Source organism: Guillardia theta, assembly GCF_000315625.1.
Source record: "Guillardia theta CCMP2712 unplaced genomic scaffold GUITHscaffold_31, whole genome shotgun sequence".
Lineage (NCBI taxonomy): Eukaryota > Cryptophyceae > Pyrenomonadales > Geminigeraceae > Guillardia > Guillardia theta.
Window position 1 is genome coordinate 398,434 of NW_005434643.1, and position 24,013 is coordinate 422,446.

Below are 24,013 nucleotides of genomic sequence, written 5' to 3' on the forward strand. Positions count from 1 at the left end.
CCAGTCCTTCCACGCGCTCTCTGCCACGAGCAAGAAGTTCCCTCTACCACACGAAGCTCGAAGCCTCTCCCTGATAACTGACACTCCAAGAAGACCAAGACTTGATCTGAACCCATCCTCTCCTGAACTGAGCCATTGCGAGATCGAGGATCCAAATCCGAGAAATGAGAAAACCTTCACAACAACAATCACTTGAAGAGGAACTGCAACTTTTGTTGCGGATGCAACAAGAAGGACAAGATTACAGTCTTGACTCTGGCAAAGAGAATGATGCGAAGGAGGTGAAAAATCGTGTGAGAGCCTTGAAAAATAGGCTGGCTGCCAAGAAATCACGGGATCAAGCAAGATGCTACGTTCAGAAACTTGAGGCCCAAATCTCCACGCTTCATGCGCAGAACGATGGACTGTCTCAGCAGCTTTCGCTTGCAAACTTCAAGATCCAGTCTTTGGTTGCCGAGAACGAGAAGTTGAGACGAAGACAAAGAAGTGACACCAAACCAAGGCAAGATTCAATTGAGCGGAAATACAAGTACGAATCAAGATATGCTGGAGGTCTGATGGTCGAGACCAACGACGACGTCGACGGCTCTTCCGATAGTCAGTCGTATCACTCCTCCCCGGTCAACTTTCTAGCTTCAGAGCCGCCAGCAATGGGCGTTGGGCTGGTGACATTAGAGCAGTGGCGAAAGGAGAGGCGCCGTTTGCAGCACCGGAAAGCACAGCGGAAACAAGACCATGCTGCCAACCACAAGAGCAGAACGGAGAATCTCAAGACCGAACAGTCAACAGAGGTGCAGAGCATGGAGTACTCCCAAGCTGAGCCCGTTCCTGTCAGTCAAGAGTCACAGTCCGTCCAGATTGCATCCGGCTGGCAAGGGACTTTTACTTTCACAACGCCGTCTCAGGAGCCTAATGATTTTCCTCCCCCGTCCTTGTCCAGGAACTCTTCAAACGGTCTATCTCTCTCCCGACAGAACTCTTTTTTTCAAACTGCGCGGGAGGGAGAAGAGTTCTGGCTCAACCAGCTCTCTTATTGCGAGATAACAACAATGTAGAAATGCCTTGCAGGGTTTGAGTGCTTTCTCATTTTGTTTTTTTTTGTTTATTCAAATAAATATGAGTTTGATGTGATAGGTTTGTAGCATCACTCTACAGAATGCAAAAACACGTTAAAACATGAAATGAGCTTATCGCGGGATTTGACATCCCCTTCCTCGTCCTCTATTGCACAGACAAAATCCATGTGGTTATCGAGCACATCTCTGAGAACTGACTGAGATTTTTCTACCTGGGAAATACATCTGCGTCTTCAAGGTTCTGCGCCCTCCTCCCTGTCAAGTTGCGGAGCCCGTCTGATTCCATGCCAGACGCACAGGACATGACCAGAGTGGTATAGGGGATGTGAGTTTTACTACTGGAACCCAAATTCACGGAATGGCGTCAAATCAGCAAGGGAGCAAAAAACGAAGGAGGGACATGGTCATTCAGCGACGGGGGGACATGACTTTACATATCCCCCAACGATGGGGGACGTGATCAGATGATCCGGTCCCAATGGAAGGAGCGGGATGTGATCAGGGACATGATCTCGATCGTAGCATTTAAAATAGTTGTTGACCATGGGGACGTGACTGCTGAATAACGGGCTCCGCGGGCCCGGGCCGGAGTAGTCACTGAGTAGTGCCAGGGCCCGGCGACTTTGGCGCCGCCAGGAGCAGTTTCAAATCAGTTACAAATCACACCGTTCTATTTCCGGAAGAGTGAAGACATGCCGGGAGGGGGGCGCAGCGTGGGAAGCGGAGGAATGGCAGCTCAAGGTCTCCTCCTCCTGCTCGTCCTCTTCGTCGAAGTTAATGCAAATCAACAAAAATCTCCCCAAGAGGTATGTGCCGTCTTGCTGTTGAGAAGGGAGGTCGGAACAGTCAGTCGAGTCCTTCCTTGTCGTGGATGAACTTCTGCCTCTGTTGCTGCATGCGAGAGTGTCGAGAGGGATTCAAGTGCAACTGATCTTTCTTCTGTAGGAGCTTAAAGCTAAGATTTCTGCGATTCACGCCTTGTCACAGACATATTTAAAGAAAGTTCCTCAAAGCGTAATGGCTGTTCACGCGAATCATGTACCGGGACAAGTGCATGCCACATCAATGCAAGCGTTTTCAAAAAATCAAGTGAACATCCAACCAAAAACTGGAATGAAGCTAGCGTCAGCGACACCTTCAAATGCTGATGCCAAGGATCCGAGGATGAACAATGGGAAATTTGATTGGCTTCTCAAGGAAACAAGTCCCCTGTACACAGCCGCCAAGAAAGCTGTTTCAGTAGCTGCGAATAAGCTTAGTCTGAATGCAGCTAACACACCGAAGGGTGCTTTACAGTTGCAGGCATCCAATGGAACTGATGCTAACACCACGGAGACGAACTCTCAGGGGGATAGGAGGCTTGAGAATGGGGGGGGGGATTCGGATGACATCACTTCGGAGTTCAAGATGACAAAGAAGAATGAGCTATATTTCTTTATCACGTACTGATCGCGTGCCCCATGCTTGCAAGTGCCAACTCTGACGCTGTCGTCCGTAGGTGGATCATTGTCCTCTTTCTGGTGATTGGCGTGTTACTCTTGTGCATTGCCTACGCTCGAACCATGTTGGGCGCGGATAATCAGAAAGTTCCTCCCTCAAATGTAAATGTCGTTTGTGTCTTCATTGCGTGTGCTCTCCTGCAGTGTTTAATGTGCTCACTCCTGACTGCAGGCCAAGAATGGTTTGGGAGCACCAGGATATGGAGCAGCAGGAAGGATTCATTAAGAGCTTGGTTAAAGCTCCCTATGTGTGTAACTATTTTCAACCTCTTTTGCGAAGGAATTTGATGAGAGGATTGATCAAAACTTGGCTGATTCATATTAATGATCAGTCCGACAGAACAGTGGCATGTTGTATCATTGAATTTTTATCAGTTCGGAATACATTAGACAGAATGATTTGGGCGGCAGGCGACTACAGGCCTGTACATAGTACCAATAGCAGTCCACAAAGATTCAACAGATGTTAATCGGTTCAAAGATTCAACAGATGTTAATCAGCCGGGCGATCTGGGGAAGGGCCGGCGGCGGGCCCGGGCGGCCGGCCGAGTCCGATCGCCGGCGGGGAGGATGGGACCTTGCTGATCGGCGGAGCCGGCCCCAATCCGATCACACTGGCAGCCGCTGGCTTAGTCTCGCCACTGAGTCGGGCCTGCGTGGCGGCCGCCGCCGGGCCCTAGACAACAGGCTTGAGTTTCCGCCGCCCGGCGCTGCGCCGCTGGCCCGGCCCTGAGGCCGCCCGGCCGCAGTGGCAACCAGTAAGCCTGCCTCACTCCCCTGGCGATTCAAGAATGTGAACTTGAAGCGGGCCCGGGTAATCGGGGTGATCATCGGATAGTAAGCCTCAGAACTCATGACAACTTTCAACGGTTGGCCGGGCATCAGCCAACTGGCAAGGCCATGCTACAGTTGCTACTAAGAGGATTCCCACTGGCTCATTGACATAGAACGTTGCGGAAGTTGACATACTGCTTGTGAAGGTGCTGCTTCACGTTGTACATCTCATCGAGCAACACCTGCTCCTCCCCATCATCTCTCCGCGTCTGCCCCCCCACTCAGCCTCTCTACACTCACCTGAACCTCGCAGATGTGCCGCCGCAGGCCCTGCGTCTCGTCCCACTGCTTGAGCGGAATGAAAGTGCATGCCCCACTCTTGGCGTTCACCGTCCACCCCACCTGACCTCTTCACATCAGACTACCTCCTCCCACTCCCCCCTTTTCTCCCTTCACCACCCCCTTGTTCACCCCGAGCTCTGTTCACCCCACTCCGTTTCTTCTCCTCCTCTTCCCCCCTGCTCTCACCTCAAAGCACACGCAAAGATCCCTGTACCCCCCGCAAGATTGAAAGTCGTACTTGCGGTCATACCTGCAGCCCCCATAACTCTATCGCCTCCCTTGCTACCTCCACTCACCTGTTCTTGATGCTTGTGATGTTCAAGTACACATCTCCTTGCACCCCGCTTCCTGACTGCACAGCGAAAGTCCATCAGGCGCCTTTCACCTCACCCTCTTCCCTCACCTCGAGGTCACCTTGGCACGTCTGCTCCAGCTCCTCCAACATCGACCTGCCCAGTCCTGCTGCTACCGCCGACATCGACCGTACTTGCCGCACCCACTCCAGCACCTCCTCAATCGACTTGACCACAACGGTGCATCGCACGAGGTCCGTCAAGCAGGAGGGGTCGCGGTGGTACGACCTCACCGTCTTCTGGATGGCTCGCTCGCATGACTTCACCTTCCCGTACTCCACCCTCCCCATTGGGTTCCACTGGCCCACCCACAGCTGGAACGCCGCGCTGATCTCGTGCGCTTCCTCAAACAGCTTCTCCAGACTCTTGCTGTGCTGCCGGATCTTATTGCTCCTCACCGAGTACCGCGATGCTTGCCTGCCCATCAACCTCGACCACACCCTTTCCCACAAACTCGCTTCCCTTGTTGTCCACGCCTTGAGCTTCAGGGAGATCACCAGGACTTCATTGCTGATTTCATCCAACTTGGTTGATGACTTTGACACAACCCTGTCCCAGGTCTTTTCGAATCCTTCCATTGCAATATGGAGCTCTTTGAATGTCTGCCGATAGGATAACGAGTACCTGACCACAATGACGATGACAATCAGCCAAGAAAGAACTCCCAGCACCAGGAACACGTGCTTTGTGTTCTCCTCGATCGTCAGCCCGTCTCTCAAGCAGTAAGCTCCATGAAGCAGAAACACCACAATCCAGGCATAGTGCTGCACGAAGTGAACAAAAAAAATCACAATCAGGATGCATGCAATCAGCACAAAGGAAGAAAGTCCGCTGCACGACGACACAAAACCCGCATCGTCAGGATCGCACTGAATGAAATCCGACGCCGATGCAACGATCTTCAACCACAGGATAAGATGCATGGAACCTACCAAGACGCGCTTCGCGTTCAAGGGTGTGCTGTACTTGCTCACTGCGATCGCTGAAAGATACAGCACACCCCACAAAAACGCCAAGAACGAGTCGATCACTCTTGACACCTGAACAGTCTTCGGATGCTTCAACTCTTTGGAATTAGCGTCCACCATGAAGACAGAATTGGTAGCCAACATTCGTTGGACCATCACTGCCCCGAAGAACATCTGATCCAGGCCTCCAAACGCAATGCAGCACTGCGCAGGAGTCTTGAGCAGTGCCGTTTCGAGCGAGTTGCTCGATCTCAGCGCAAGTATCCCGTCCACATCATCGTCCCGGTACAGGCTCAGTCTGGTGTTCAACGGCAGGAAACGCTGATCCTGAGCACAATTCTTGACTATCTCCCCTATTGCCTCCACTGCCTCGTCGTAAAATTCTTCCTTCGCCTTGTTGATCCGCTCGCACGGGTTCTCGCTGTCCTCGCACGCCTTTGTCCTCCCCGTTGACGTCGTCGTGCTCACGGCAGACAGCCGATCCAGAGAGTCGATGCTCCGCAGGGCGAAGAACTCGTGCAGCAGCTGGTACTTGTTCGTCGCTTGTAGCACCTGCAGCATCTCCATCCCCCGCGGGTTGTGCTTCTCAAAGTGCCAAACCTTCTCCACCACCTGCTCCCTCAGTTCCTTCACGAGATGGTTCGATATCATCTCCACAGCTCCCTTCGCAGCTCCCTTCGCTCCCATGTCCCTCTCAACCATGTACCATCCGCATGCCCCGCTCACTGCCCCAGGACAAGCGTCCAGCCCCAGATCCCCCCTGCTGGAGTTTGACAGAAGTTTCATCACCGCCAGTCTTACCGATATCCCGCTCAAATACTTCACTATCTTCTCAGGCTCCTCCTTCACTCCTGCTCCCTGTAGAATGCAACTCGCACTCTCGCTATTCAGCTTCGAGCCTGCCGAGCTCAGCCTCTCTATGGCGTCTCTCAGCGACACACGCCCTCCTCCCTCGTCTCGAAGGATCGGCAGCACTAGCCTCACCCTACCCGCTTTCGTCTCCAGCAGGTAGATCATCGCCAGTGCAACCTGCAGAAAGTCGTTCTCTGTGTCCGCCTCCTCCCGCACTTGTTCCAGCGTCCCCAACACACTCGTCGCCCTCCCCCACGTGACCACCGGAACGAACATGGTGCAGTTGCAGACAAACTTCTCCTTGCTGAAGGCGTGCCGGTTCAGCGACAGGTATGATATGCAGTCAGCGTCCAGGTAGGTCTTATGAGCGTAGATTTTGAAAAGCCATGATGACTCTTCCTCTAGCCGCTCGTGCGTCAGCCGATGAAGCTCGTCGGCAAACTCCTGCTCATTGAACCCTCCCAGCAGCTTCTTGCCTGACTCTTCGGGGAGCGTTGGGGCAACTCCATCGGGTCTCTTGATGGGGTGCCAGCGGAAGATGAAGAAGTGAACGTTGTCATCCGAGTACCGCAGAGAGCTTTGAGACTTGCGGTGGAGGACGTTAAGTCGGGAGGGCTGCTTGAAGAGCACAAGCAGCTTTGAGCTCATTCGAAATCCGCAAGATCCTTGATCAGGGTATACCCGAACTATCGTGGAACAGTAGCTGTGTCGAGGTCCAGATCCGTCACGTTCCAATTCCTTTCAACATGTGAACATGATAGACACGCCACACATGAGAGGCATTCTCGGGACGCGGAGATGAACGAGACCGGTAAGGGGTGCAGGGATAAGCAGAAACAAGGAAAGCGCTTGCGGGGAAAGGGAGGTATGCGACTGGCAGGAAAGGGCGGAAAAGCAGAATAGAGCTACGAGCTGAGGGAGGAGAGGAGGGTGAGGAGGGAGAAGTGGGGGAGGAGACAGAAAGCAGAGAGAAAGCAGAGAGAGAAGAGAGAGAGAGAGAGAGAGAGAGAAGAGAAGGACTGTGTATGTGCGTGTTGGGGATGCTGAACGAAGGTTGTCTTGAGACAGAAGTGATTTCCGGAATGTTCGATTTCTCACCTCTTGATTTCAAATTATCACCTCTCATCATTCGAAAATCTTCCACTGATGGTCTTTTAGTCAACAGCGATCAATGGTCATTCTTGCCGGAGTTGCTTTTTTTTTTTTTTAATGCTTTGTAGGTTTTCGTGAGTTGTTCAAGATTTGAAATGCGTTGTTTTTATTCCAAAATAAAGAACTAAATATAGTACCCCCGGTGAAATTATTCGGACTAGGCTAGGGGAGTTTTCATATCATCCGCACTTCACCATAACGCGGATAATATTAACAAGAAAATGTTTAGAGGTAAGTTGTTTGTTGCCCTCAAAAATAAAAAAAAACCAGAAAATCGCTTCATCCAAAGTGGGGTAGGAGCACGGGCATTTAGCAGGGTAGGGTACTGTATTCCATTTTAGAAATCGCAGGGGTTAAAATGGCCTATCGATGACGGGTGGGTGGACCTGCCAAGTGCAAAGCTGTCAGAATATCACAACGGCTCGCTGGAGATCGAAATCTTGAAACTTAAAAACAGAACGGTTCGTGTTTATTTTGATTGATTACACCACCCCACCCGTAGTTGCTCTGGCTAGATACTACCCCAACATTTATACCCACCAACAAACACCATGTACCCTTGAAACCCCTTGCAAGTACCCCCTTACATAAGAATTCAAAACACTACCCCCACCCTCAATCTTTTGCTCATCCTCTCACATCACTTGTGCCTACCCGGCCTCCGAGCAACAAATTACCACCCCATATCTACCGACAACCCCCCTAGACTAAGTGTAACATACGGGTAGTCCTCTACAACCTGGTGTACCTTTTTGTAGGTACCTACACTACCCCTACTCCTTATCCTACCCCTACCCCCTTCGTATGAAGAGCGCAACCCACTCCCCTACATAGCAGGACATAGGCTAGGTGGCCTGAGATAGGTGATCCGAAGTCCTAGGTTGGATATGACTCGGGTCTATCCGAGTCTCGGAACGAGTTGTTTTAATCCTATGGCGAAAGCGAACAGAAGCGAAAGGGAGGAGATGAGAGGGCGGGAAAGGGAGGATGTAGGAGGCACACATGGGGTCTATAGGGAGATATACGAGGATGCCAGATAGGATAATTGAAAGAGGGAGAGGAGACGAGTGATCGAGCGGAGGAGAAGAATAGTCCGTGGGGTTCAAATGCAATAAGCAAGAGAGAAGTTAGGGAGAGGGATAGAGGGCAAGAGCTCTCGTGATGTGCACAACGAAAGGAGGGATAGCGAATCGGATGAAGCATTCAGCCCAAGAATGCCAGGGGAAGGAAAAGTTTGGCGTGCAGGAGCAGGCAAAGTGCTCCGCACAAAGTGATACAAATACAAAGGATTCTTGCGGAAAGTCCTAAAAACATCACGGAGAGTGCAGAAAACTGGTGCTCTAGGTAGAAAGAAGAAACATAGTTGGCAGGGATTTCTGGTTTAAATTTAGTCTGTTGACCATGGGGAAAATGGCCTGACCATTTCATAGGCTCAAGAAGATCGGGACTGTTTTGTGAGCTAGAAAAGCAAATGCCATGATTTGATGAGCGCCTGTTGATTCATGACAGCCGAACATTGAAAAGCATTGGATCAATTGGGACGTTGACATCTTGTCGTAACTTGTTGTATGGACAGAGAATAGTGTAGGAAGAAGCGTGAAGAAAACATCAGCACAAGAAATTTGGTTGGAAGTCTTCTGGGTTGTGACGAACATCGAAGGAAGGAAATGACTCTTGTATCCCCTTCATCGACGCTTCCAGATGAATGGCAGGAGCGGTCGACATCGAGGATCTCACTCAAACGGAACAAACCTCCGACTCTCACCTGCTACATACCTCTTGTCAAGGTCGATGACCCGCTGGTGGGGAGCTCGGAGACTGGCGACAATGGCAAAGAGCAGGAAGAATGGCCGGTGTTTCATCGGAACAGCATAGGAAGGAGCGAGAGCAGCTCGTCGTCAACGAGCTCCAGGACCAACACTGTGTCCTACTTTGCCAGGTGGGATGAAGACAGAGGGCCGGGGTCGTTCAACCGGATCACAGGAGTCCTTGAGAACGGAAGGGTCTTGATAGAAGGTCACGAGTACGAGAGCCTGAAGGACTTCGTGGATGACATCCGCAATGGTCAGCTCGCCTTCAGCCATGGCGGCCATGGCGAAGGGGAAGAGGGGCCAAGTTCTCTTGCCTGCACTCCCTCCCATGGCCATGGCGTCCCTCCAACCCCGAAGCGCATGACGAGCTATGCTGAGGCGCATGCGAACAAGTTCTCCCTCGTCTTCTCGTGAGCGGGGGTGTGAATAGTGTGCAAACTGAATCTACATGAACATCTGGTACATAGAAAGACTGTGTGATGATCTGTACAGTAAAGACTTCAATCCAAGACAAGCATGCGATCGCTGCCAGAGGTTTCTAGATTACATCCCGTCATCAACGGCCTTGTTCCTCACTTCCCAGTGACATGGTCCCCGAGCTCTAGCGGTGAGGCCTCCTCCACTAGCTCGGCTTGTTGCTGCGGTTTCATGAGTCTGGCTAAAAGCAAGCAGACGGAGAAAGAGGGGACAGAGGGGACAGTACCTTAAGCCATAGGGCAAGATCGTTCTCCGAGTGAACTCGCGACCCATTTCTCTTTCCGCCAGCTCGCTTCACAGCTATACAAACATGAGCGTCCTCCGCTTCCTCTCCCTGAGACCCTGCCCCATCCTCCCTCTTCCTGCTCTTCTTCTCTCCCTGCACTCTCCTCTCCTTCTTCATCACACACGTACCTGTAGGATGGAGCGATGGAAGGGGAGCGAGCACGTCAAGGGACTCCGCACTCTCCTTGCCAGGCAATTCAAACTTCCTCCTCTCGGCGTCTGCCTCGAACTCCGCCTAGAGGAGGAGGATGCACGTCAGAAGCGTTTCTCCCTCTCTTTCTCCTGCCTGCCTGCCTGCCTGCCTGCCTGCCTGCCTGCCTGCCTGCCTGCCTGCCTGCCTGCCTGTCACTCAATCTCACCTGCTGCGCAACAACTTCCTTAAGGATCGCTTGCGCCTCTGACTCGAAGGCCTCCAGTACTGTGCAGTTGCAAGAGCTCTTGGAGCCCTGGGGAAGAAAGGAGAAAGGGGGTGGGGTGAGGGACAGGAAGAGGAAGGAAGGGAGGAAGACAAAAAGGGGAGGGAGAGAAAGGGAAACGCAAGGAGGATGCGACAAAGAGCAGCGAGGAGGAGACCAGTATGGTAAGACCGGGCAGCGGGATGAAAGCACTCAGCAGGAGGAGATGCTGTGAGGAAGCACTGCTGGAGGAAGAGAAAGGGACGAGTCACACACCTGCGACGAGGTTCGCACCCTGACAGCTCCGACTGAGGAAAGGCTCTCTTCATCCTCGCTGCCCTGGCTCTGCAAAGAGCCGCAGAGCTCCTTCCTCTTGTCGTCCAGCCTCAAGCAGATCTTCTGGAACGCTTCTCGCAGTTCCTTGAGCCGCTGCTGCTCCCGCGCCACGTGCTCGGCTCCTTTGGGAGTGAAGCAGTTCTGTGAAGGAATGGTGAGGACGAAGAGCTTGCGGAGGTAAGCAGATGGAGGGAACGCACGCAGGCTTGTAGGAAGGCATGATACGAAAGATGACAGGAGGTGGAGGAGGAAGGAAAGGCATGGAGGGAGAGCATCGGGGGAGGGCATGGAGGGAGTAGAGGGAGGGAGGAGTTTGAGGAATAGAGGGAGGGGAAGGAGGGAGATTGTTCGATACATCGATGTTGTCCTTCTCTGCTACTGAGTCGCAGATCAAGTTCGCCACCAGCCGCATGTCCCACTTGCATTCGAAGCAGAGCTCCGTCGCCTTGGCCGTCATGGCACGGAAGGCAGGGTCCGCCATCTCCTTGCCGATATGCTGGTAGAGAAGCTTGTTTTTCTGATCATAACATGTGAGGAAGAGACAACGAGGGCTCTTGTTGTGTGTGATGATTGCACAAGTAGGTAATTCAGCGAAGGAGGAAGTGGAGAGGAGGAACAGGAACAAGGCTGGGAAGCATCGGGTGTGAAGATCATCGTATGATGGAAGGGGATGGCTGATAGGCTAGAAGAACACAAAGAATGACGGTGAACAACATGCACATCTCATGTTTGTATCATGACTTTCTCGTATGTCTGTTCGTCACCTCCATGAGTTTGTTGAGTTGGTCTGACACCGTCTTGGGCACCTCCGACATGGCCTGTTCCCCAACGTTAGTCTCGACCAGCCCTGAGCTCTCAAGCTCCCACCTCCCTCCCTGTCGCCAGCTTGCAGAACTTGACGTCTTTGAGCTGAAGCTGACTGTCAACAATCTCTCCTCGCCGACACCCGTGACCTCACCTTCGCTGCTCCTGCTCCTCCTGCTCCCCCCTCGCTCGGCTTTGTCGAACTCTCACTTAATGTCGACCGGTTGTCAAGATCCAGGGAAGGAGGCATGAAGTCATCGTGCTGAGTACCAGGAGACGAAGCCTCCGAGAAGAACTTGAGTGGGAGCGTCAGGCACCAGCAACGAGGAGAAAGACACAAGGATGACGATGAGAGGGGAGGAGGACGACGAAGACTCTTGTCGGGTTACAGTAACAAGACAACAGGGAGGATGTAGGAGCGCCAGCGGAAGAGGAGGAGGAAGATGCAGTTGAGCAGCAGGAAAAATAGGAACAAGAGCACTCGACAGAAAATCTTCAAGTCAACAGCAGAACAGTGTTCATCCAGCAGAGGAGAAAGGGGACGTTTGAGCAGGCAGAAAAGCAAGAAAGAAACAACAAGTCAAACAAAGGCATCACGTCACCTTGTTGACAGGCGGGTGGAGCTCAGGGGAGGACAAGACAGTCCAGACTGGAGCGACGTACTGGAAGTCAGAGAAGACATCGTTGGCCTTGGGGACTGCAAAGGGGACAGCAGTCACTGCCATCATCATCGCTTCCTCCTCGTCATTGTTCTTTCGTACCAGTCTTGATCTCTGCGTCAGCGCTGATGTGCGAGAAATCGACCTGCAAAATAGGGTTTGAGAAAGACATGCTGATGGAATGAAAGCGAGAATGGCAGGAAAGAAAAAGGATGGGAGGGAGGGAGGGAGGGAGGGAAGGAAAAGAAACCATTCATGCAGCGAGCAAACGCGTTACACAGAGTGGCCTCCCCCCCCCTCCCCCCCCGCCTTTGTTGTCAATAAGCTTCAATTCCTTCCTCTCATCCCACACATCACGGTCACCGTGAAATTTGGCGAAAAATTCTTCACGTCTGTGATGTCTCGAACTCTTGGCTTGAAGGGTGGCTCCTCCTTCTCAATCGTCACTTCCACTTCCCAATGAATGTTATTCTCAACATCCACTCCCTCTCCGTCCCTAGTCCTCAGTGTTTCCCTCCTCCTGCTCCAAATCTCTTCTGCTTTCTTGTACTCTGCTCCCTGCATCATCATCCTTCATCCTCTCCACTTCTCTTCCCGCCCCTCCCTCTCTTCCTGCTCTTCCACTCTCCTGTCTCCTTCTGACCGTCTCACCTCCATGGCGAGCAGTTTGTGCCATCGGACTGGCTCTAGCCAGGAAACATTCTTCCATTTCTTCTCGATGCTTGTTGCGTCGTAACCCTGCTCACCGAGTATCACCCCCCCGAAGGCTCCTGCCCTTTTCTCTGTCTCCTCATCATAAACTCGCCCTCCCAACCACCCTCGCTCCCACCCTCTCACCCACCCTCCCTCCCACCCCTTCTCTTTCTCTACTCCCTTCCTCTCTCTCTCCGCCCCCACCCCCCTCCCCCTCCTCCTAGTCTTGCCCAGCTCTTCCATTTCTTGTCTATCTCACCACTTGTTCATCCGTCACGTCTTCCCGCCCAAGTCTCTTGGAGCTGTCAACGTTCAACTGCACAGCACAAAGTCAGCTCTCCTCCTTCCTCTCCGTCCTACTCCTCTCCGTCCTACTCCTCCTCTCCTCCCATCCTCCCATCCTCCCATCCTCTTTGTCCTAGCTTCCAATCCTCCACCATCACTCCCATTCCTGCTCCTCACCAGCCCTCGAACCATCCGTCGCGCCTCGCTGGAGATGTTGGAAGGAAACTCGATTGGCTGAGTCAGCAGCGCCTCATACGCCTTCTTTGTGTTCTCCTGGTAGAAGGGCGGAAGACCCACGAGCATCTCGTAGATAAGGATCCCAAGCGACCACCAGTCTGCCTCCTTGCCATGCCCCTGCTTCAGCAGAATCTCCGGCGCCATGTAGTAGGGAGAGCCAACCTGTGAATGGCTGGTAAGATCGGAGGGATCAGGGAGAGAGGAGGGAGGAGGGAGGAGGGAGGGGTTTCAGGGAAAGAAGAAGAAGAAGAAGAGAGGAGGGAGAGAGGAGGGAGGGAGGAAGCGGGTGAGAGGAAGAAAGGAGGAAAAGAAGAGTAGGAAGAAAGTGAGACGACAGAAAGAGCGACGAGAGAGGCAAGGTCTGAGCAACAGGGGAAGATGCCAGGGGAGAGGAGGAGATATCAGAGAAGGCTCTCGTCTTACCATACTGAACGCACGATCATCGTCGCTCTGGTCGTCTTTGCTGTGTCCGAAGTCGGTGAGGCGGATGTGGCCCTTCTCGTCGAGCAGAATGTTCTCAGGTTTCAGGTCCCTATAGATGATATTCATCTTGTGTAGATACTCCAGCGCCAAGATAATCTCAGCTGCGTAGAAGCGAGCTCGCGGTTCGGAGAAGTGTTTTTCCCTTGTAATGTAAGAGAAGAGCTCACCCCCGTTGATGAAGTCCATCACAAAACAGAGCCGGTTGGCAGTCTGGAACGCATAATGCAGCTGGACAATAAAGGGGTGGTTGACGACTTCCAGTATCCTCCTCTCGGCTTTTGTGGACTCAACGAGCCACCGCTTGTAGACTGACTTGTCGATGTTGATGATGCCCCGAAGATGCTCTCTGTCCTGAAGCTCCTTCTCAAACTCTGCCCGAGTCTGCTCCTTCTTCTTTAGCGTGTCTTTCCGGATGATCTTCATGGCGTATATCTTGCCAGTATCAAGCTTCTTTACCTTTGAACGCATCATTCGACAGAGAGAAAAATACTAGTCCGCAACCTGCAGGACTTTCCCATATGCTCCCTTCCCAACAATGTTGAGGAGTTCAAAATCGGATATACAGACTCCCTCCCTCCCTACTCCCAGAAATCCTTCGATCTTCTTGACCCATTCAAGCAGCTGCAATCCAAGTCACTTTGTGTTGAGCTCACTCACAGGAGGAAGAGAAGAGGAGGACGGAAAGAGCAATCGAATGAGTCCACAAGCATAGATGACACAGCAAGCAGGTCAGGCATCTATACAGCGGGATACAGGCATTCGCATCAGAAGGACTCGAGTCACTGAGTCTCACTGATGATCGGTTGGGAGCTTCGAGGAAATATTCCCTCCGATGAGGGTGAAAGATGCCTGACATCAGCAAGTCAACAGAGGCTCATGTCGTAAGAGCGTGAGGGAAACCGATCGTGTTAAGTTTCTTGGTGTGCTGCAAACAAACAATCACACGAGAAACGACAACAAAACAGGCAAGACCTGTTCCGCCGTAGCTAGGGAGCAACCGGCAAGATCGATGACACCTTTGGGCCTGACATCATTGATCGCGTTATATGGTTTTCACAAAAGTATGGGTTCAACTTCTTCTGTGAAAGGAAATCCTTCTCGTCCGCCCAGTACATGATCTTCCCTTCGTAAAGAACAAAATACCTCTGCTAGCATGTCATCATCACAAGACCTCTAATCACAGCATTCCTGCTGCCAGCGCTTGACAAGCCTGCGAACCACAAGTCACGAGAGGACGGCAACAGCACTTCTGAAAGACCTGCTCTTCCCTTGCTTCGCGAGGTAACCCCTTCGGCGCAGTCAGCAACAACGGACGACAGAGAAAGATGTCACACTTTTGCAGTGGAGTCTTGCCATGTGGAAAATCCTCTTCCTGCGATCTCTTGGACCCTGGAGACGACAGATGCATCGCTGAGATCTACGTTTGCCACGTCAACCGCACGCGGGCCATCCCTTGAGGAGGAACGCACCTTGGGTGAAGACGAAATCCAACGGCTGTGTGCCTACTAACATGTCACGATTGCTGACACAGTGACGATACATCTGTACATGGCTGCCGTCCATCGAGTCATGGCTCCTCCTCTGTCAGCGAAGGGCACCGTGAGTTTGTGACTAACAAAGGGGAGCGGGAGGTAATCTAGCCTTACCTCAACCCCTCCGTCATGGTTTGGGCTGCTATGGAAGCCAAACCCCCATCCTGTGCATCTGTCAGCTGCAACCTCAATAACACAAGGGTGCGATCTATTGCCTGCATGGAAATCCATCTCCTGGAAATGGATTCACTTGACCAATGATGCTTTCCCGAATGATTCTTGCGTTTGCTGAACAATGTACTCTGTTTGAAAATGAGGCATCGACAAGCAGGGCATGAAAGTGTTTTCTATGGGTATGACCCTGTCTCCAACTTCCTTTGTTTGCACACATCCGCAATGACTATGCTTTCGCATCTCTCCACTTTCATTCTACCTCGCAGCACCCATTCCCCTTTTTGTGGATACGTCCTTCACTGCAATTCTGTTTGATATCCAATTTCTAGCTCTAGTTCATCTACAATGTCCATATGGAAATACTGGATGCATTCTCCACTACCCCCAGTCTGCCCAACCTTGATGCCCTGCATGTGAGCGTAATCGTTCTGCCTTTGCATCCTTCTTACTCGTGTCCTAGATGGCAGGCGTTTCTTACACCACATGAAGAAATCCCTCCTATGATTCAGCTCGCATCTGATTTCCCTCCTTGCATTCTAGTCCATTCATCTTCCCCTGCTTCTTCCCTGCTGACTCGCTCGCTGTCTCACGAAGTACCACAATGCCTCCACCCCCCCCCCCCCCCTTCCCCCCAGCTCACTCTCATTCCGCCTCTACCTACTTTCTCTGCCAACATATCCTTCGCAATTTTGACTCTACTCCCTCCCTCCCTCCTCTCCTCCCTCCTCCTCCTCTCCTGCTTCATTCGCCTTTGTAGTTTTCGCCATGAGGCCAACCATCTCGAAATGTCCCCCACATCCCCTAAAGTTCCGTCCACCCCCATTATAGCCACCACCCCCCAAATCCCCCGCAAAACTCGTGGAAATACCACCACTACCCCCCTTTAGTTGATGACAAGTATTGAGCCGACTTCTTCGACAGGCTTCATCTTCTTTTGGGTCTTGGTTATCAAATAGTTTATTAAAGTTTAAAATATCATGATAATTTTTCGCTGTGATGGAAAATCTTCGAGGAGCAAACACGACAAACTCGCGGGGTCCTGACTCCCTTGGGCTGACGGACAGCAAGTTGCAAGGAGCCTCATCCCCAGTACCACAATAATATTACTCAACTCCATTATCTCGTACTGCGGCCTCTGTCGATTTGGTACAAAATCAGGTGTACTGATTATTTTACTTAGTAACAATAACGGTTCAAGTAACGGTTGACGAGTCCTGTACCCGGGCCCGGTCGTCACGGGCAGCAAGTCCGGGGAGTACAGGCAACTCAAATGTCCGCTTATATCTGCGGGAGGGGGTGGTGTGTAAAGGAAAAACAGGGGTGAAAGTAGGTGGGGGTAGTCCGCTGGAATCCCGCTTTGAAGTGGGGCGGATACGAGTCCCTGCCAAGATCTTTCAACGGAAGTGTTTCACTAATGTTTCAAATTTGAGATGAAAATATGAAATTATCTTTGCAATTTGGAATTATACACTGAACTTGAAGAATGGATGACCCTCCTGCGCAACGAAGGTCGGAACTCACTTCTAAAGAGCGTGAGATATTAGATCTCGGGCGATCAACCACAACAACAAGCAATCGTCGGCCTTGGTTGTAACACTCCTCAACACTCACAAGTTGATCCTAGACAGAACAAGAAAAAGTTCCAAGTTGTTGAAATCTTCATCAACAGATTGATTCAAACAGAACTGTGCAGATTGACTGTCTTTGCACCAAGCAGCCGCAGCATCCACAAGTTGCCCTCACACATAAGATAGCTAAGGGATCATAATCTGCAAACTGCATGACTGGTCTCCTTCAATTCAGTCTTTTCATCTCCCTCTTTTGCTCGGCCTTTTCTTTCAGTGTCAGTCCCTCCACACTGAACTCGCCACGGTTGGAAGCCTCTGCTGTAAAGAGCATGTTCTGCGAGAAAGTTGCCTCCAGGCATGGATCATCGCGGGCAAGCGGAGTATGCGTGCAGCACATGAAACCCGAACGACTCAAGGAGGAGGTTGCTGGTTTCGTGACCAGTGGTGAGATGAACATAGAGGACCTGCTGAGGGAAACCGACTCCGACCTCAAGATCTCAGAAACCGACCTGAAGAAGCTCAGGTTCGTAGGACTGTCCTTTGCCCGTGCGATGAAGCGTGGTCACTTGCTGGCTTGCAGGGCGCTGCGACTGCAGAGAGAGGCACAGGATGCGATCAACGAAGCCAAGGCTGCCAGGCACAGAGCCGACATTATGAAGCAGAAACTTCCCAAGGAAGATAGGCCCTTCTCGAACGGTGATAACCCTGCATCTTCTTACAGTGCCCACATGAGCGTGTTAATGGCATGCATCAATCGTGTGTTACATCTCTGATTCTCCTCCATTTTCGCTCCTCTAAGTGCGTCTTGCGGAACAGGACTCAGCGATCGGTTGAGCCCCTTGTCAATGCAGATGCACCAACAATCCTTCGAATACTTGTCAAAGTGCCCCATCAGAGAACTTCGGGTTCGTTCGTTTTGTACCCTCAAAACTTCTTGACAGCAGCTTCTGGTTCAGGCGGCTCTAGAAGAGACAAGATGTGTCTTGTTTCAAAAGATAGCTTCTATAGAGCCCCGCGACTTGCTGGTAAGTTTACAATCATTCTTCCTCCGATCTTATGCGCACATGGCAGATTTTGGCAATTGTATTCTATCTTATTTCTGTACTCCAGCTTCAATGAACATAATCATTTTCATCACCAAAACCTGGCTAAACAGTTGTGTGTCATATGGAGTCAGTTTTGATCTCGAGAACACCTGACCTATTAGAATTTACTATGACAGTTTATTTCAGGAACTAGTAGGCAATGGTTTAAAGCGCTTAAAGGAATTTCTTCTTTCCATCACAACCGAGCTTGAATCGTCGCATTGCATGTACCATGATATCCATTGGCTGTCGACCATCTCGGTGTCAGAAATCGGTTGAGTGATTTGAATGTCATCAAAGTCGTCACTGTTGTCTTCCGCATCATCTCCATCCACAGTCCCCTCATCTGTATGCATGCTTTCGCTCCTCATGAAGCAGCTCAGGTCCGAAGAGGAAGCGCTGGATGTGGCACTAAAGTCGTGAAGTCCGTTCCTTGATGTTTGACTAGTTTCGTGGAAAGAAGACTCCTCTGTTGGATCAATTTTTCGATCCGTTGGCTGTTCTATATCGGGCCGGCCTTGCGACGGCTCTCCTTTCCCTCCTCCAGTACTTGGTGTCCCGCTGCTCTTGTTTCCCTTGCAGTATGGCCATCGGGTTATTCCGAGCCGCCTGCATGTGAACTTCAAGCAAGACAAGGAGATTTCCTGTCAGAATTGTGTCAGTATTTCCCACACTGCAATGCAAAACGAGTTCGTACCAGCTGGTTTGCAGCGTCCTCTTGGCGCAGGTGGAAGAGACCAGAGACAGTCTCATAGTCCAGTGTTATCGTCTTGAGTTTCTGTAGCAGGCCTTGTCGTGTTCTAGTCGTCACAGTAACGGTTCTTCTCTCTTGCGACATCATCAAGAGTCCAACAGGGGATAAGATCACAAATGCTTCGAAGACAACACCTTGCAACGATGCTGACAGACAAGACGGAATCTGGTTTACAAGGGATGGGATGACCGCAGGTGTAAGGCAGGGAAGGGGTTGGGTTCTCGGAGGGAGGGAGGGGGGCTAAGGAGTTGGTGCAAAGGGGCCCGGGAGGAGGGGTGGGGTCTTGGCAGGTGCATTCAGGGGTTGCTCTTTTGGTTCCCGTGGAATGGTTCGCATCAAGGACTGCTGGCACGTCAACAACCCCTTTATAACTGATGAAACGTTGCGGTATAAGAGAGTGGCATGATTCCTGTCACGATCCTGGCATGCAAAGAACCATTCAGGGCGTGACTCGGAGGTCCGAGGGAGGTGCATGCCGACGGATCATACATTCCTCGTGACTTGTTGTATCCGCAGATTGAAATACCCCTAGTTCCAACGGAGCAGACCCCCTCATTTGAAAGGTCCTTTTGAAAGAGTCAACCAATGCGTTTTTCGATGTTGCATGAACCGACCTGTTCCTGATCCTTCGGAGTAAACTTCCTCGTGAGTGACTGTCAGCATGGTCAGCAACTTCTTTATCCGTAACGGCCCCGCCGCCCCCTTCGTAAAATCAAGAACTGCAAGGAGTGTCTCCACCGCACGCTAAACATGAGTATCAGAAACACAGGCTCCGAAAGACAGACAGACAAAACGAAGAATGATCAAGCAAGACCGAGTACAAAACTTCAGACAGTTGTGATCCAGTCCAGAACCAAGAGCGGTCTCATCCGCAAGGATAAGCCCGTCCATGTCACCAACCAACTGCTGCAAGACCTCTTCCACATGAAGCAAGAAGACGCTGCCTCCTTCCTGGTACCCCTTCCTCTCCCTCCTCTCCTCCAGTGCATCCGCTCATCTCCCTCTCCCTATCATCTCCCCCTCGCTCCTCCCCTCCCCCCCCCCTCTCGGAGGCCTGCTCCGCCTTGCGTACTTACGTGCACCTTCCCCAGGGCGTGGCCTTGACCAGCTTGAAGATCGCTTGCAGGAAGCTCGGTATCATCCGCTGGCCCTACAAGCGAGGATGCCGCCAGTCCTCCCACAGCCCAGCTGGCTCCCCCGTCGACTACATCAGCTCCCCCTCAGACATCGTCGGCTCGCATGGCAGCTCGCCTGTAGGAGACGAGCTCGACGGCATCGAGCTCGACCATGTCGACACCAGCACAAGGCCAAGCAGCGAGATGGAGGCGTCGGAGGACACAGGAGCATCGACGGCTATGCACGTGGAGGAGGACAACGCGGGGTCGGCGGCTGGAAGCCTCAGCTCTGGCAGTGTCGAGCCGGGACCATCACAGGGTCAGGAAGGAGGAGGAGAGAAGCGACGGGAGACGGGAGACGGATGGTGCAGCATGTCAGACTGGCAGCCGGGAGAGGGGGCGTTTGTGGACATGACGGAGTCAGGGGAGGGGATGGGCTTGGGGTGGCTGGAGGAGTACATGCCAGGGGGAGGGAACGAGTACCTTATGGGGGGAGTTTATGACTACGTTATATAGAGCACTTGTAGGGCATTTTTTGGAGTTCTTGTTAAATTGTAAAGTTAGGATCGCCCATTGATTGGGTCCTCGTTTGAGGTGACTGAGGGGTAACTTGTGACTTGAGCCCCGGCCCAAAATCAGTGCCGCTGTCCGGTCAGTGTGCTCAGCCGGAGGCTGGCACATCTGATGATCTGCAACACTGAGGCTTTCAAGTTTACTAGTACACCGTCATCCTGGCTCTCTGTGTCAGTCGGACTCACAGACTGAGAGTCACCGTCTTCCGGCCTGAACGGTTCGCAGGCCGCGGGCGCCGGAGGGCCAAGCCGCTGCCCTTAACGGTTACTGGCCGGGCCGTCACAGCGGCACGTCGGGGCCCATGTCGCCGCCGCAGTACGGTAGGGCCCCCGCCTGGCACTGTGTCACTGATGTCTCGGAGTACGACCGGGACTCCGGAGTCACTGAGGCTCGGCCTAGTACGGTCCGTCTGGCGGCCGCCCGGCGGCAATCCGATGCCCGGTGACTGAGTGATCAGGAGTCCGTTACTACCGTAGTACGGTGCCACCGGCACCCGGCGGCGGGGGCCCGCCGTACGGTACCGTACGCCGGCCGGGGTGACTCCCGGGAGTCCTCCTGATCGGACCGTACTCGCCGGCAGTGACGGGGTGTCAGGGTCAGCCTGACTCAGCCTAGTCAAGGCCTCCTCAGTACGGTCGTCTCTCCTGATTGTCCTCGTACTGCTTTTTAACTTAACTTTGAGTCACTGAGTAAACTTCGCGACGGTACGGTAGTACCAGTGCTACGGTCCTGGGAGTCATAGCGTTGCCGTTCCGTATCCTTGTCGGATCAGTTAACCAGGGTGGTTCTCATAGTAGTTTTAGGCAAATTAAAGCGGCAAGAGAAAATTGACCTAAAAATGTTGGCTCCGTCAATTTATGTACCTTTTTCGTTGCCAGGGGCTGCCGGGCCATCCAAGAGAAGAAGGGCAATGTTGAGCAAAACCTTCCTCTATTTGATATGAATAGGCGTGTATAGTTGACTAAATAATCATGAGGAGGCTCGGGGTAGGTATTCAAATGATTTGAATCTTTCCAACGGCCTCCAGCCCGTGTTGAGGGGTAGGGGGTAGTGCAAACTTCTCGTATCAATCTAAAACACTTGTAAACGACCTCCCACTACTCCCAATGTACTCAGGGACTAGAGGTCTTATGGATGTCCTTCTGAATAGCGTTGCGTAGTGTGCCCACTTTAGTTAACCTGGAGAAAGGGGTTAAGATCTAGGTTAAATCCATAGATGACCCTAGCTAAAGATTCCAGTTATCAATTTGTACCACAACCATTGCTTTTTTTAAACTGTCAACAACTTGTTCCATCGATGCATTCATGCGGTTGCCATGCTATGCGGAAAGAATGCAGATCTGATGCGCATGCGAAGGTTGCGTTGCACTCATATGAGATTCCAGCAACAGAGATATTGCATGAGCCGCTCATGCAATATCCCTGATGCTGTCAATGCAGGAAATCAACAACATGAAACGTACAGTATGAAATCATTTATTGCATGAACTTCCTAAATTCAAGCGAAAGCTCACGATATTTGTGTCCCCTTCAGGATTCATGTCTCCAATCCTTGGTGACTACAGATGAACTCACTGGAATCTGTATAGCTTGACACATGCACAGGAAGCGGTGACGTTAGCCCGTTGAAATATCCTTCGAAGTTTACCTCTGCCTGTTCTTGAACATATGCATGTTACTATGAAAAGATGCTGTATGTTAATCATATGTACCGTTGAACATTACATTTGGATTCGTTATCATTGTCCTCGTTGAACACACAACAGGAAAGCTTTCAGCAACACAATCTTGCTGTCTCAGAGATGTTCAACAGCGAGCAACAAGAGCTAATAAAGAGTGAGGGTGAGCTAGGTGTGCAGGCTGCCATGAGTCTAAGCTGACAGGATGATAGTTGATGTTATGTTGTCAGTCAGATGGAGAGGCAGAGGTTCACGAGAAGGAAGTCGGACGAGGCTGCGCACGCCATGTGTACGCTGTGTGGAACGCCCTGCCAGGGCGCCGCTCGTCGGCTTTTACCGAGATGTCGAACCGTTGCGATTTAGCTATTCAAACGCTATTCAGGCCCTGAATAGTGACATAGGAAACTATTCAGAGCCTGAATAGTGTCTGAATTCAGAGCCAATTTAAGTAAAACTTTAGTACCTACGCTACGCAATTCAGCGCTTCCATAAGACCTCTACTGTTTGCTCAGCTGCTGAGCGCAGTCAAGGACCATGGCCCCTCAATGCTAACTCCTGAAACTGCCAGGCAAGTACTGAGATCAAACAGCTCAATTCTTGGCTGAGAATCACACCTATAGTAGGTTGAATGTGTAAGGTATGCATCTCATCGAAATTTGCACTTGCGTACCAAAGCACTCATCAGCTATAGGTGATGGTTGTTCACTTCCAGAAGAAGGGAAACATGAAGGGAACCGATCAGAGAAGCAACCTTCGAAGACATGAAGGAAATTCGATTCTCCTTGTTGTGTTGACGCCCTAGCTTCCTTTACCTGAATGCTTCGTCGGTTGAATAAGAAACATATTTCAAGAGACTTCCTGTTGCTTTGCCATGATTGCGTTTTTTGAGGCTTCTCCCAACCTATTGTAATATGGCGGTGTCATTTGTGAGGAGGTGAGGAGTTTGAGAGGCTGGGGGAAGGAGAGGGGAGGGGTTGGAAGGGAAATGGACGCCTGGGAGGCCAGGCTAGTTGATATGCCTGATCGCTGCGAGAGGAGATGCCGGAGGAGAGACCGTGTTTACTCAAGACCACTAGCGAGGAAGGCAGGAGGGCGAGGAGGACATGAGAGGAGAGGAAGGAGAAAGCTACGGGTAGAGACGGTTTACTTGACAGCACTAATGAGGAAGGGATGCTTCAGAGCCTCCAGTGCTGTAATCCTCGTGCGGGGATCGATGTTGAGGCAGCAGTTGAGGAAGTCCCAGATCGCATGTTTCTCATCCACCTCCAGCCAGTCCTTGCATCCCGCATGCGCGCCCAGGGAGCTTGACAAGGTCCGCCATGTTTGCTTGAAACCGCGGGCATAGCTGAGATGCAGTTCCAATGGTGGAATCTGAATGACATCAAGTTAGCAACCTCAGGCCTCCCGCCACCATATCACCCTCATCCTCATCCTCTTGATACAACAACGCCGACGACAACAATTTTACCTTAACGTCGAGGAGCTTCCACACAGCATCCATGCTCTTGATGTACATGCGCAAGCTGCTCAGACAGTCAGACAAGCGCACTTCCAAGGTACACAAAGAGCGTACCCGTAGATCTCCATCGTTGCCGTGACTATGTCGTTATACTGGAACCATTGGAACTGTGTCGTGCGGCACAGCAGGGTAAGCAGTACTACCCCAGCAGCCCACACGTCCACTGCTGTGGTCTGGCACTGCATGCCCATGAGCACTTCGGGCGCTCGGTATCCCCGAGTTCCCGCGCGTTTGACTGGACGTTCGAATTTGACCCCTGAGTTCCTCACTGTCACCGATGCGTTCGTCTTGCTGACGCCCAACATGATCCGCCTCTTCGCCATCTGCTGCGCCATCTCTAGCTTCTCCTGCTCCTTTTGATTCCGCGAGGAGCGAGAGCTGGCCGTAGAAACCTCACAGGGCAAGATGTTGCCGATGCTGCGGCCTGATGACTGCATTTGTTTCTCTGCCAGCCCAAAGTCCACAAGCAAGTACTTCTTATTCCTTCTGTCGTAGAGGAAGTTATTCAATTTCACGTCTCGATGTATAATAAA

General features: G+C 51.8%; 8 protein-coding genes across 8 annotated transcripts; 5 read left to right on the forward strand and 3 right to left on the reverse strand.

The window, feature by feature from the left end:
* The first annotated feature begins 37 nt into the window (after positions 1–37).
* On the forward strand, positions 38–1,130 carry GUITHDRAFT_163033 (hypothetical protein). Its single transcript, XM_005833210.1, has one exon. It carries the CDS (start codon positions 165–167, stop codon positions 1,053–1,055), a length of 891 nt encoding a protein of 296 aa, XP_005833267.1. The 5' UTR covers positions 38–164; the 3' UTR covers positions 1,056–1,130.
* A 952-nt stretch (positions 1,131–2,082) lies between these two features.
* Positions 2,083–2,972, forward strand: GUITHDRAFT_152453 (hypothetical protein). Its single transcript, XM_005833211.1, has 3 exons — positions 2,083–2,518; positions 2,575–2,677; positions 2,748–2,972. The coding sequence occupies exons 1-3, from the start codon at positions 2,094–2,096 to the stop codon at positions 2,799–2,801; spliced, it is 582 nt and encodes a 193-aa protein (XP_005833268.1). The 5' UTR covers positions 2,083–2,093; the 3' UTR covers positions 2,802–2,972.
* Positions 2,973–3,832: 860 nt separating this feature from the next.
* Positions 3,833–5,915, reverse strand: GUITHDRAFT_163034 (hypothetical protein; the record flags this gene model as incomplete). The annotated part of the gene is made up of 5 exons (XM_005833212.1): positions 5,565–5,915; positions 5,019–5,084; positions 4,485–4,808; positions 3,988–4,043; positions 3,833–3,941 (listed from the first exon to the last, which is right to left on the reverse strand). Exons 1-5 carry the CDS (start codon positions 5,796–5,798, stop codon positions 3,833–3,835), a joined length of 789 nt encoding a protein of 262 aa, XP_005833269.1. The 5' UTR covers positions 5,799–5,915.
* Positions 5,916–8,275: 2,360 nt separating this feature from the next.
* Positions 8,276–9,241, forward strand: GUITHDRAFT_163035 (hypothetical protein; the record flags this gene model as incomplete). The annotated part of the gene is made up of 1 exon (XM_005833213.1): positions 8,276–9,241. The coding sequence occupies exon 1, from the start codon at positions 8,684–8,686 to the stop codon at positions 9,239–9,241; it is 558 nt and encodes a 185-aa protein (XP_005833270.1). The 5' UTR covers positions 8,276–8,683.
* Positions 9,242–11,729: 2,488 nt separating this feature from the next.
* On the reverse strand, positions 11,730–14,048 carry GUITHDRAFT_94389 (hypothetical protein). The gene is made up of 5 exons (XM_005833214.1): positions 13,983–14,048; positions 13,852–13,937; positions 13,422–13,749; positions 12,939–13,160; positions 11,730–12,314 (listed from the first exon to the last, which is right to left on the reverse strand). Exons 2-5 carry the CDS (start codon positions 13,902–13,904, stop codon positions 12,111–12,113), a joined length of 807 nt encoding a protein of 268 aa, XP_005833271.1. The 5' UTR covers positions 13,905–13,937; positions 13,983–14,048; the 3' UTR covers positions 11,730–12,110.
* A 2,919-nt stretch (positions 14,049–16,967) lies between these two features.
* Positions 16,968–18,119, forward strand: GUITHDRAFT_138388 (hypothetical protein; the record flags this gene model as incomplete). Its single annotated transcript, XM_005833215.1, has 5 exons — positions 16,968–17,278; positions 17,336–17,451; positions 17,572–17,660; positions 17,697–17,780; positions 17,988–18,119. The coding sequence occupies 5 exons, from the start codon at positions 16,968–16,970 to the stop codon at positions 18,117–18,119; spliced, it is 732 nt and encodes a 243-aa protein (XP_005833272.1).
* Positions 18,120–19,913: 1,794 nt separating this feature from the next.
* GUITHDRAFT_138389 (hypothetical protein) lies at positions 19,914–20,225 on the forward strand (the record flags this gene model as incomplete). The annotated part of the gene is made up of 1 exon (XM_005833216.1): positions 19,914–20,225. The coding sequence occupies one exon, from the start codon at positions 19,914–19,916 to the stop codon at positions 20,223–20,225; it is 312 nt and encodes a 103-aa protein (XP_005833273.1).
* Positions 20,226–23,104: 2,879 nt separating this feature from the next.
* GUITHDRAFT_107905 (hypothetical protein) lies at positions 23,105–23,917 on the reverse strand (the record flags this gene model as incomplete). Its single annotated transcript, XM_005833217.1, has 3 exons — positions 23,105–23,332; positions 23,430–23,484; positions 23,535–23,917. The coding sequence occupies 3 exons, from the start codon at positions 23,915–23,917 to the stop codon at positions 23,105–23,107; spliced, it is 666 nt and encodes a 221-aa protein (XP_005833274.1).
* Between the last annotated feature and the right edge of the window lie 96 nt (positions 23,918–24,013).

What these genes read in the sequence shown, in the direction of transcription:
- GUITHDRAFT_163033 (XM_005833210.1), top strand. Translation starts at nt 165, where the DNA reads ATGAGAAAACCTTCACAACAACAATCACTTGAAGAGGAACTGCAACTT.
- GUITHDRAFT_94389 (XM_005833214.1), bottom strand. Translation starts at nt 13,904, where the DNA reads ATGAAGATCATCCGGAAAGACACGCTAAAGAAGAAGGAGCAGACTCGG. An exon ending in AAGGAGCAGACTCGGGCAGA is followed by an intron (nt 13,750 to 13,851) that starts GTTTGAGAAGGA and finishes AAAAGCCGAGAG; the next exon opens with GAGGATACTGGAAGTCGTCA. An exon ending in ATGATCGTGCGTTCAGTATG is followed by an intron (nt 13,161 to 13,421) that starts GTAAGACGAGAG and finishes AGCCATTCACAG; the next exon opens with GTTGGCTCTCCCTACTACAT.
- GUITHDRAFT_152453 (XM_005833211.1), top strand. Translation starts at nt 2,094, where the DNA reads ATGGCTGTTCACGCGAATCATGTACCGGGACAAGTGCATGCCACATCA. An exon ending in GAGCTATATTTCTTTATCAC is followed by an intron (nt 2,519 to 2,574) that starts GTACTGATCGCG and finishes TGTCGTCCGTAG; the next exon opens with GTGGATCATTGTCCTCTTTC. An exon ending in AGAAAGTTCCTCCCTCAAAT is followed by an intron (nt 2,678 to 2,747) that starts GTAAATGTCGTT and finishes TCCTGACTGCAG; the next exon opens with GCCAAGAATGGTTTGGGAGC.